This window comes from Pogona vitticeps, chromosome 5, assembly GCF_051106095.1.
Source record: "Pogona vitticeps strain Pit_001003342236 chromosome 5, PviZW2.1, whole genome shotgun sequence".
NCBI classification, from domain to species: Eukaryota; Metazoa; Chordata; class Lepidosauria; order Squamata; family Agamidae; genus Pogona; species Pogona vitticeps.
The window spans coordinates 176,916,680-176,929,570 of NC_135787.1; the positions used below are offsets into that span (position 1 = coordinate 176,916,680).

Here is a 12,891-nt window from a genome sequence, read left to right on the forward strand (position 1 = left end):
GATTCGCGGGTCTCCCTCACTGGGTATCTTCAAGAAGCAATTAAAGACATGGTTGTTCCGGCAGGCCTTTCCATCATACACCTCTTGACCCCCCTCTTCTTCTTGTCTGTCTTACGTATTATGTGATTTAATGTAGTGTTTTTATCTCTTAGAATTGTCTATTTACGTTGTCTTGTATCATTTTTATGGTTGTTAGCCGCCTAGAGTGGTCCTTTCGGACCAGATAGGTGGGGTATAAATCAAGTAAATAAATAAATAAATAAACTGGCTCACGGAAACTGCCATATGTAAGGAATTCATAATAGACACGCATCTCAGATTGTAATAACCTTTCTAGGAACAAAGAAACCCATTTCTGGCTCAAGCAAGTTGCTGATAATGTAACGAAAGGAGTAAAAGTATAGTTAAAGAAATCAGTGTAGTGTACGTAACATGATAAAGCAATTAGGTGAAAAACTCAATAGTTTGTCCTTGCATGAAATGAATATGGATGAGTTTTCCTTTTGTTCCTGACTTAACATATTAGCTTGCACAAATAAATCTCTCCGCAAAATCCGTCTTTTCCATAAGACTTTAGAACAATCTCCTGGATCTGTAACTATACCTGATGTCATGTAAATATGGTCATATTTGTTCCCCATTTACTCATTTTCACTTCCTTCCCTTCCCTTTGTCTTCCTTGAGGCACACGGCAAGTGTATGCCTTTCAGGTTCTTTTCTCTTCTCTGAAAAGCAGCATGCACACAGAACTAGTAATGCCAGTGCTGTGTGGGCAAAGGTTATATTTATGTGAATGTAAGTGTGCTAAGTGAACCAGTACTAAGAAACCTAGAAGAGGAAGGCAAGATGAGGTCTACATTTATTTATTTATTTATTTATTTATTTATTTATTTATTTATTTATTTATTTATTTATTTATTTATTTATTTATTTATTTAGCTTATATGCCACCCACACTACCCAAAGGTCTAGTATCACATTTTCTTTGTTACAGGTATAAAACTTACAGAAACTTCAATGGGTGTGTCATCAAATTCTTTTGCAATAGCATTTCGGAATGTTTCGTTTCTCTGTTGAAAAGCATCTATAGTATTTTGGAGAGCCTGGAATGAATGAAATGCATAAGGTCTATTAAATAAAACATTTAACAGAATGAAAAGCTAAACCAAGTAAGTTCAAACTGAAATAAATCACTGAAAGATAGATGCAGGTTTGATTACAGTAGTAGTACTATTCTACAGTCACAAGCTCTAGAAGCTGAATTTGAAAAGAATCACAAAAAAAATTGAACAAAATCTAGAGGAGTAGCCATATTAGTGAGAACTAACAAATTTCTTATGGTATATTTAGTAAGAAAGGGACATTTACCTTTATCCATTCTTCTTTGTCTTGTTCAGAACTAAAGGACACAGTTGGAGATAAGAATTAGCAGCAAATTCAGGAAAGATGGATGCAGACATTTAAATTTCAAATGTTTCAGGGCACTCACAACTTTAGAGTTACAATGAAGCCAATTCAAATAGAGGACACTATAATAAAAGACTGAAAATGTCTAATTAAAAGAAAGAAACAGCATCTTGTTTTCAAAACTAATAAATTTCAATTTGACAAGTGTAACATTACATTTAAAATATCATCAGAAATATGTTCTGAAATTATGACAGAACTAGCTTTCTCTTGCTTCATGAGTACATACCAATAAGGAAAGGTAAAATAGTTGTAACGGGAATGGGATCCATAATGGTGCATGTATGCACAAAAATCTCCTCTCAGTATTTAAAACTTGTTCTAATGCTCTTAGTAGAGATCTGTCATGAGTTTTTTTGAACTACAAACCCCATAATTGTCCATTCTGGAAGTCCCATCTGATAGACAAATACCTACAGACACTTGTGTGCGACTTATCTGGGAGAAAGGCCTCAACTGGAAAGTTTTGTGGCCTAGCAGACGTCTAGCTCTTTGTTTTAAAAAGGAAATTGCCCCAGTGCTTTCTGAGAAGTTTTTTAACAGGAAGCTAGGTAAAACTAGGCCTATGCTAGGCCACAAAGCCTTCCAGTTTAGGTCTTTCATAGAATCATAGAAAAGTGAAGTTGGAAGGGGGCTACAAGGCCATCAAGTCCACCCCCCTGCTCAATGCAGGAATACAATCAAAGCACATCTGCTAGGTGGTTATCAAAGTTTTTCTGTGCTTCTGTTTGCAGCCAAATAGGAACCATTTGTTTTGATATAAGGTGAGAAGGGAGAGGAATGCTGAGTGTCTAAAAAGCTATTTGTCTAAAAAGATCAGGATGGACATTCTAATCTGCACTCCCAGAGGCAAAATCTGAAACCTGCTACATCTGACGTGATCCTACAAACTGCTTTAAACCTGGAATATACATCTAGCCATGATTTTGGTGAACTTCTATGAACCTTCTACACAAACATCAACTCTGCAATGTCCAGACAGCCAAAGACTCAAAATATAGTTTCTATTTGTGATACTGTATTTTAGTGGTCTAATAAAGGAATCATCTATATTTGGGTTGTGTAGAAGGACATTACTCCCACACCTCTTTTGTTATAATCGTGTCAGAAATTCTATGCTTATATAGTCATGCAGATCTACTGTTTGAAAGTCTAAACATCAAGGGTTGCAGAATACAAGCAGGGCAAAAAGCAGCAAACTTGAGACCTGCTTCTAGTTTCCCTTTCATAGATGGAGGTTAACAGTGAAACAGGTTCAAACACTTTGTGAACAGTGACTAGATTATGGTCTTCACTGTTATTCTTTCAGTATGATCCTATTTAAGTCTTGCATAAATGAGGTGAGTTGGAAAAATTATTACTATCCATGACAGTTCCAAGAGAATTAGAACATGGTAGGGCTGATCCTTGTGAGAGTCACAATGCTCTTTTTCAGGCAGATGTGAAAAGCTGTATAGTTAATCAGATTGCTCTAATCAAACATTAACCTCAATACTTCAAAACTGTTGGAGTAATTGCTATATGGATGCAACAGGAAATAACCTGCTATAAAATGAAATGTATTTTACTAACCACAAATGCTAATGTGCACTCTGGTTGAATCAGAAGGTAAAGTAATACAAGTTCTTCTAGTAAAGTAACTCCTTTGGGCAAGGAAGCTTACATCAGAGCTAATGCACTTTTTAAGGGGATGGTGAAGTTTAATACGTATCATATATTAAAAGTATATGAAAAAGAAGGGAAGGAAAACTGAGGTGGTATATATCTTATATGTATTTATGCTCACTAAAAACCAAGGTATTATCTAACATGAAATGGACCCTACAGAATCACTTCACTCAGGTTCCTACAGCCCACTAAATTAAAACCAACTAACTTGCTAGGATTTTTAACCTACTAATATACAGACTTTATGAAATTCACAACATTAACTGGTTTCGCTATACTGTATTTCCTCAAACCTACATGCAAGATTTTCCTTTTTTTTTTACTTAAAAGCTCCAAGCTGATTTGATGTTTCGTAGAAATGAAATATTCTGAGATTTATTTGTATCTGTGATTTTTTTTTGCAGCATCAGAAACGTCTGAGATAATTCTAACCATCACCTTCCAGTACATCACCTCCACATGGTTTAGACTGGGAAAGACTTCTATCCTTTCCTATGCATTTTTGTTTAACTCTTCTGCAATGATCATCAACCTGCTACTCTGCACAAAAAAAGCTTAATATAAATGGATTTTCCTCTCAGATAATAGTCTATCAAGGTTCGGAATCAAGTACAGTGAATTTGGGCAAGAGTAAGAGAACACATGCATTCCAAGTACAGAAATATTGAATCTTAAGCTGCAAACACCTTTACACCAGTAGGCTAAGATTTTCAAGTCCATCTTTAAATGCCATTATACTAGATGCTAATATCTCAAACTTGTTCTTCTCTTACCTGGCCTGCAATTCCAAAGTTCTCTCCTTCCCAGACACTTGGAATGTATGTGGGTATTCTTCATTGTGTGTTTCCACAATTTTCATACCATCAATGCCAACTCTTGTCCGAACAGTGAACTTAGATCCCACTAAGCTGAACTTGGGGACACAGTACAGCAGCATGTTGTTGAACTGGGGAGGGGGGAATACAGGTCACACTAATCAATATTAGTTGTCACAAGAATAAAGCTGGGTCATCCCACAAAATATCAATTTCCACCGATGTTTTGTAAAAGCCAGACTGTTAGATATTGCAACACAACCTAAAAATCGAATTGTTCAGAAAGATGGCATAGGAGCTGAGTCTGTTACCAGTGATTGTGTCATTATGACTATCCCAGGACATTTACTCAGCCGTGTGCCACATAATAATCATAGGAGACAATATTCTCTTGCAGAGTTCCACCAAAGTACCAGGAATGATGTCAGAGGCAGTGGCACAATGCTGCCAATTAAAGCATTCTTTGTCCAGTTTGAGGGCCCCATGACTTTGTCTCACTGCATGCAAATCAGTTCTCTTAATTTAAAGACAATTTGCCATTACTGGTGATATCATTCCCTGTTATGCTGGTGTAGCTCCACAAAAATACAGTGGCCAGTTTAATAGATGTTGTTATCTGGAGAAAATACTACACTTTCCAATATACTAAAAAGGAATATATAGGGCTAATTAAAGGTTGCACACAAATCCAAACTGCTAGAGCAAAAGTATGTTTTTCTTTCTTTCTTTTTAAAACAGAAAAGTTACCTGCATTTGAAACCTTGGCAGGGGAGGATGGATTGACTTGAAGTACAGAGATGGTTGGGTACTCCCTCCCACAGCCTCTAGGCCAGTGGTTTCCAATCTTGGCTGACCCAGGTGATCTTGGTCTGCAACTCTCAGAAGCCTTCACCACTAGCAGTGCTGGCCAAGGTTTCTGGGAGTTGCAGTCCAATAACACCTGGGTTACCAAAGGCTAGACTATCATCAGTCATAAGGCCGCCGCTGCCACCACCACCACCACCACCATCATCACAACAACAATAATAGTCATCATGTGCTAGCAGTGCTCACTAGACACTTCAGTTTGCAATGTTCCCTCTAACCAGCACTAGGTAGGGGCCCTGCCCCACACACGCAGGGTTCCAGTGGCAACGAGAACCAAATGAGCAGAAACACTGGCTGCGGGTGTGTGGCACCAATCCAGCACTGCATGACTGCACACCCGCACAGCTTAGAGAGAACATTGCCTGCAAATAAAGGTAAACTCACACAATCACAGAGGTCAGTATCTTATTCGCACTGATGTAATGTAAAGGTGTTGTTTAGTTGTTGTGTCCAACTCTTCATGACCCCATGGACCAGAGCACGCCAGGCCCTCCTGTCTTCCACTGCCTCCCGGAGTTGGGTCAAATTCATGTTAGGAGCTTTGATGACACTGTCCAACCATCCTGTCCTCTGTCATCCCCTTCTTCTCTTGCCTTCACACTTTCCCAACATCAGGGTCTTTTCCAGGGAGTCTTCTCTTCTCATGAGATGGCCAAAGTACTGAAACCCCAGCTTCAGGATGTGTCCTTCCAGTGAGCACTCAGGGTTGATTTCCTTCAAGAATGGATAGGTTTGATCTCCTTACAGTCCAGGGGACTCTCAAGAGTTTTCTCCAGCACCACAATTCAAAAGCATCAGTTCTTCGGCGGTCTGCCTTTTTTATGATCCAGCTCTCACTTCCATACATCACAGTGTTGAACTGGGGGAGAGGGAGGTAAATACAGAGGGAGGTGAAGCTACTGGAAAAACCATAGCTTTGACTATGCAGACTTTTGTCGATGGGGTGATGTCTCTGGTTTTTAAGGTGCTGTCAAGGTTTGTCATCGCTTTCCTCCCAAGAAGCAGGTGTCTTTTAATTTCGGGACTGCTGTCTCCATCTGCAGTGATCATGGAGCCCAAGAAAGTAAAATCTGTCACTACATCCGTATCTTCCCCTTCTATTTGCCAGGAGTTTTTTTGATGTTGAGCTTCAGACCATTTTTTGAAGGCAAGCATGAGGAATGTGAAAAACAGATGGAATAAATGAATCTTTGGTGCACCAAATATCTACTACTGTATGTGGAAAGTCTATTAAAATCCAAACTACCTTGGATTTCAAACATACCAAATTAACATTTGGTTGATCACTGTCCCATCACCTCATGTGAAACCATAATGATTGGGGGTGTGGGTTGCATTTTTAAATGTGATGGTACTTTTAAAAGATATGGACAGCAGTTTTTGGAAAGACTATTTGTATTACTAGGTGTAGGTGGGTTAAATACAAAATGGAACATGGTGGAAATCATGGATGCTGCCACCATTATTTCCATTCTTCCACAAGTCATCTAGTCATCTATGGTAATGAACAATGCATTTCCACATATTCATGCTATAAAAAAGAACTTTTCATATGCAGTACTTTTCCATAGGGACACATAGCAATTGCTGACTTGGTTTTTTAGAAATCTAATCTGTCCAAAGTTCAATAAGTGCAAAAGAAAATCCAGGGCTGAAAGACTTACAGCAAGCTGTTGCACATGATTCTTAATATCTATATGGCTACAAATTCAACTACTTTTAAATTAAGAAGTACCTTAGGGATGGGTTTATCAAGGGCAAACGTCCAGTGTCTCTTTTCTGTCATAACTAATTTATTTTTGACAATTCAGTGGACATTCTCTTAAAGATGTCTCGCAGAATTTGAATATATAATTATTTTATTTATTTATTCAACTTCTATGATACCCATCTGGCTTCAAGCTCACTCTGGGTGGTTTACAACACATTAAAACAGCAACACTTTAAAAATACAGAACATAGTTGTTATACAGATATCAAAATAAAAAATCAAAATTACAATATACAATCACAAATACTAAAACACATGGACACTCATGGAGATATACATATAAATTATGAGGCTGGGGTAAATGTTGGTTATGTGTCACATTTCAGAATTCTTTCCTACTTCTTGGATTAACATATAAAACAGATTTCAATCTGATGCTTGCCAGAATTAAAATTATTACTGAACTTGTCATTAATGATTAAACATACCGGCTGCTCATTTACATGCCATTTCATGAAGGCATAACTATTCCATGAAGATAATTTAAGAATTCTGATATTCAGTTGTTATACTGGCTTGCAGCTTTGCTTCTTATCTCTGGAATGCACTATAAAATGGCCTTATACAAGTAGGAAGGAATAATTATGGATTACGTTAAGAAGAGATTAAATGTATACAAGGATTCTCCAGGATCACTTTGATGATTTAAGCCACATCTGTGTCATCTGAAGCTTTCATGGAGCATAAGTGAACTTTTTTCATTCCAGCTTTAAACACACAACCCACACCCATTTGAATGGAAGAAACAAATACAGTTTTTACAAAAAAGATCGGAATACAAATATAGAATATAGAATAGTATACTTTATTATGCATATGGGGAGAAAAACCTGCCATTAACTGGCTAGAGAACTGATGTTGGAATAAAACTGAAGACAAAAAAAATCTTCATGCCTCTTTGGCAAAGGAAACTTCTTAACATTGGCTTTTGATTCTTACTGCTCATTCAGAACAAAGGGCAACATGTAAAAAGGGTAAACAAGCGAACATATGGCTCCAGCACAGAATGCTAAAGAGAAAACATACTGGAATACAACAATACCTCCTTGCAATTAGTCTGCAATTATATGTCAGCCCCCTTTACCTTAGTACAAATTCCACCCTCCCTCATATGTCTTGCCATTGGCTTAGTGTTAATATCTGTCCACACTGGTCTCATTACCATTACTTCTGATTTGAAAGCAGGTTTCAAGTACTTTACTAGCCCTGGATAAGAAGGCATCTAGTTGGCACTAAATCCATTAATTCTAATGTGCCACTAAACAATGTTTAAAGCCAATAAGGAACAGATAAAGACAAGCTGCACCAGAAAGTAAAGGAGAGAGTGTGAACTTGGAAACACTGGCCAAGATTCAACAGTGTATTTTGGTATCCAACACCAGAAGAACAGGGACTTCCTATTCTCCCTCTGATTCCTGTAGCCTACTGCCAAAAAACCCACACTGAAGCATTTCAAAAATGTAGATATGGCTACGATAAGAAAACAATACTTACTAAAAAAAGGTATCGTTCTTGAGCAGATGTATTACGAGCAGCAAGTTTAAGTATCTGTCCTTCTTTTATAAGCTCATTTGAAGGATTCACAATATCTTCTTCTTCTCCTAACATTTCATAAACCTCCAACAACTTCTTCAAATTTTCCTTTTCCATCAAAACAAAAAACATGAAAGAATTAGTGCAGGTCACTGTGACTGTTCCTATGCAAATAATTTAAAGGGCTCTATAAACTAAAGCATGAGCAGGTTTTTAATAAGAACTGTTTCATATTGAAGTGGCTAATGATGCTAGGCAACTAATTGCAACAGAATGACTTTCCTAGAATACAAACCATGCCTCCCCCACAAATATTTTTTAATAATATGCCTACAGATATATGCAGTTTCAATTGAATCAAACTAATGTTTCAAAGATAAAAGTTTGTTTCAGTTAACTGGCAACCCTGCTTGACAACATGTATTGCAACACTATTAGAATTCTCTTAAAATATGAGAAAATTATATTAGGAAAAGCTAATATAATGGCTTAACAATAGCTGTATTTTCTACTTGTTCACTAAATTGCTTTTTAATTATCTAATGAAAACAAAAACAAGAATTTGAAATGTAAATTACATAAAAGAAAATCCCCCAGAAGTCACTCACCATTTTTCGGATGGCACTATTGGAATGACTTGCTGCTGTGGATATTATTTCTAAGGATCCTGTAAGAGAAAGAAATAATAGAAACGAGATAAACTGCTGATTCTACAATGCACAAATTGCTATTTTACACACAATGGTAAAGCAAAAAAGCAAGGTTTATTCCAGTGAGTTTTCTCAAAATCAGGGCTCGTCCACATGGGTCCTTTTGTAGTGAGCTTGTGTCAGCTAAGTAGGGCCGGCCTGGGATAGGTTAGAGGTGTGATCTGTCATTAGGTGTAATCCTCACATCCAAATAGCATATCAGAGCTCAAGCGACCCTATTTGGTCTGGCTCCTTCCAGTCTGAATTTCTGATAGGAAGTGGCAGAATAAGTGAGTGGGTAGATCATCACTGATGTGCTACATCACTTATAAATGTTTCTCTTTGCTTTGTCTTAAAGGATTCAGATGCAGGCAATTTTTGACCAGCTCTTCAGATAAGGCAAAAACAATAAATATACATGCTTATGTTTTTAGGAAGTGATGGAGCACATCAATAATGTCTACTACTCGTTTTTAAAAAATCACTTCCTCTGTTCCTCCACCAAAGACATGTTAGGTTGCTGATATCCCGAAGTGGGTTGCTTACTAAGCCACTTCACAATATTGTAAATTCAAACTGGAAAGAGCCTTGATAGCCAGAAGGCTTGTATTTGGTCTGTTCCTAGCTATCACACACAATGGAAATGGACCAAACTAGAGTGATCCTATCCACCCCCAAAAAAGCAGAAGGCCCTGTCAGGGGCTCAGAATGGTGGGGTTAGGAACGACCTTGGGATGATTTGGTTCACTCTAGTGATTATATCATGTAATTGCTGGGAAAAGGAACAAACAAACCCACCCCAGCAGCAAACCAAACAGCTGGCTAAATGCCTGTCTGATTGCACCCTTACTCGAACCTAAAGTCAAGTAGAGAAAGATAAACTTGGGAAAATAAGGGCTTCACATAGTTGATCAGATGAACATACATGGGTGAGGTAAAATATATTTGATCAAAACATAAATCAAGTTTATGGCAGAATACTCCATTAGCTCCAGAAATTACATTCTCAGTAATCACTTCAACTTTTCATCTGCTGGTCTAGATACTTGAAATCAACATTTTGAAAATAACAGCTGTATAAAGAATTTTAAAAAAATCACTGCATATCCTGCTTTACCTATGTATAGAAACAAAAATATTTTTGAAAGTCAGTTAAGAGTTTTAGAAAAAAAACCAAAGTCTATTAGGAAATATGGGCTCTTGAACAACACTAGATTGCTGTGCCAGGAGTATTTTTGTTCTGTTTACAATTCACCGTAATATTTAATATTTAAATATTCACAAAAGCCTATTATAAATAATTGTGGAATAGATAATGGAATTATAGTACCATGAAGTATTCTGAAAAAGTATATAGCTGATATACTCAGGAAAACAAAAATAGGAGAAGAATATATACAGTGATTTTTTAAAAAGGGGGGGAAGAGGCTTTTTGCAGTCTTTTTGCAGTTTAATCCTAACAAAAAAATAGATCATGGTTGAATGTATACAACTACATAAGAAAAGCTCTGACTGATCACACAAATTATCTATTCAGTCCAGCATCCTACTTTCTACAGAGGCCAACTAGTCACCTCTGGGAAGTCCACAAACATGAGCAGAAGGCAACAGTCATCTTCTGTATTATCTCTTCCAGAAGCTGGTAATCAAAGATAGAGCCACTGAATCGGGACAGTATTTACAGCTATCATGTCTAGCATCCGCTAATATGACATTGCACAGTGAAACAGTTCTGCACCCAGAGTGTTCTGCATTTATTTATTTATTTATTTATTTATTTATTTGATTTGATTTGATTTGATTTGATTTGATTTGATTTGTATCCCGTCCACTGGAAATCTCTGGCTTGAAGTTATGCAACCTGGAGAACACCCTGCGGAAACACTCTGTGGAAAGAACAGGGCTTTCTGCTTGTGGAAGGCTGGTACAGTCCCTCCTTGCGCCAGTGACAGCAAAAGAGGGGCTACACAGAAAGGACCATTCATTTGCCACAAGAACCGAAGAGGCTAAATTTCTCCTGTTGTGAAGAAGTGTATTCTTTTGCTCTGGGTATCTTGAGAATTAATTCTGATTAATTAATTCTCTTAATTAAAATAGTGTTTTAAAGAAATATTTTATTGCTGCAAAGAACAACATGTTTGGAAAAGCAGTTCTTGTGAAGTTCATTGCCCCTTACGTAGTTCTGAATTGTTAAGCAGTTGCTCTCTTTCAACTGTATTGAGACACCAGAGACAGAACCCACACAAATATATTTACTTTCGGCATCCTTCCAGTCTACAGAGTCCTGAGGCAATTTTCTTAGGTAGTCCTTCAGAAGCATCTCATACCGGGGAATGCGTTGTACAGGTTCTAGCATGTGGTGTTGCAAGGTCAAGTTTCCACAAATTTTCTGTTTCTGAAAAACGAAAAACCATTTGTTGATACTGGAACTTCAGAAATGGACTTTTTATAGTCTATTAGGAAATATGGGCTTTTTAAATACATGCTGCTTAGTGAAAGAAAATTTGTAACTTTCTGTTTGTTCCTAAATGCAAATAAAGATTGCCAGGTGAATATTCTTACACTAAGCAACAGGATTTCAGCCTATGTTTGTTAAAGTAAAAGATTTTAATAAAGCTAATATTGTAACAATTCTCTGTAGCAAAACCTACAAATAAACACAATTTATTTCAGCTGGGAATTTTATTTACTATTCCAAAGGCTTTTGTTATTTCATAACAATAATAATAATAATGTACTCCTTTTTATTAGACATTGAAAATTTTACAGTGTTCATAGTTCTCACACATTAGTTTAGTTATCTAGAATGTTGTATACATAAGTATATAAAAGGAAAAAACCACAGCAGTTTAAAGCTATATTGAGAATACTGTACTGTTTTGATACACAAACATTAATTTATTTATAAGAGAAAGAATTCTCTTATACATAAATATAAAAGTATCACTTAATGACAGTTCTTACTGGTATAAAAAGAAACACAAATGGTGCAATTTAGCATTAGCTTCAGCTTAGCTTCTTCATCTCAACCTTTGCAACTAAATGTTACTTCTTTTATGTTTCCAATCAGATTGAAGAAGTATTGGTAAAATATCAACACTTTTCACATTTCTGACATGTGCATGTTGTTTACTCAAAGAGATGACAAGTATACTCATCTCCCTCAGCTCCACTTTATATATACTGTAACAGAAACATCTTTTTAAAAGGGAAAATACCCACTCAGACTTCTCCAGTAATATAATGAAGTCAGCTTGCTGAAAACAGCAATTCACAGAAAACTCACTATGGGTACCTGAAGAAGCAACATTATGTGCTACCCATCAACTTCCACAACAACCTCCTGGGTTTTTGTTTGTTTGTTTGTTTGTTTTTTTGCTTTTTAAATGAGTATCATACAATCCCTGCAATGTTCAGTTTAAGTCAGAGAACATAAGAAAGTGTGGTGCAAGCAGGGACAGGAAAAAACAGCGATGGGAAAATAGAACATAGCACATGATCACAAAGCTCAAACATGGAGCTGCATGTTCACTGTCTAGTTTTTCACAACAGACTTCAAATAAAACAGTGAAATAAAACGATACAGAAGCTGATTTGATTGCCAAGTTATCCATCCTCTCTGTCTCTTGTACACACACCCCTCTACCTGGATATCGTGAATAATGGATTTGAAGAGAGGTGATCGTTCGGTCCATGTTTTCACTAGTTCCATTGCATTGTCAAAATTCTTCACATACTCTCCATACATCTTGAGGAATGGGGCTAATTTCTGCAAGATATCGCTGATCCTGGGGTTTGTGTCCCTGAATAAAAAAAGAATATAAGTATTGTAATGGGCATTTGACAAAGACATATATACTACCAGTCAATATTTATTTTCTTTTTCTTATTTTTATCAATTATTTATATTTTTCATTTGTATTTTGACTTACTTTGTCCTGGCTTTAATAACTAACTTCCTTGTTTTAACTACATTAAGTATTCTAAAGAAAGAACACCACCAAACCTCAACAAAGGATTGGAAACTGCACCATGTGACCACTACAAATTTCCTTAACAAAACTGTGACTGAAAGGCAGAA

At 36.7% G+C, this 12,891-nt stretch overlaps 1 protein-coding gene across 10 annotated transcripts in view; it reads right to left on the reverse strand.

Moving 5' to 3' along the window:
- FGD4 (FYVE, RhoGEF and PH domain containing 4) overlaps positions 1-12,891 on the reverse strand; it is a 133,683-nt gene that overhangs the window by 16,318 nt on the left and 104,474 nt on the right. For all 10 annotated transcript variants that reach the window (XR_013536745.1, XM_020792215.3, XM_078376265.1 and 7 more), the window contains 7 exons: positions 12,457-12,613; positions 11,067-11,205; positions 8,730-8,788; positions 8,083-8,229; positions 3,909-4,081; positions 1,369-1,399; positions 1,008-1,103 (listed from right to left, as the gene is read on the reverse strand). Coding sequence is in view for 9 of the 10 variants with exons in the window: in XM_020792215.3 (XP_020647874.3) it covers positions 1,008-1,103; positions 1,369-1,399; positions 3,909-4,081; positions 8,083-8,229; positions 8,730-8,788; positions 11,067-11,205; positions 12,457-12,613 (802 nt within the window). In the remaining variant the exon portion in view is untranslated. The remainder of the gene's footprint in view (positions 1-1,007; positions 1,104-1,368; positions 1,400-3,908; positions 4,082-8,082; positions 8,230-8,729; positions 8,789-11,066; positions 11,206-12,456; positions 12,614-12,891) is intronic.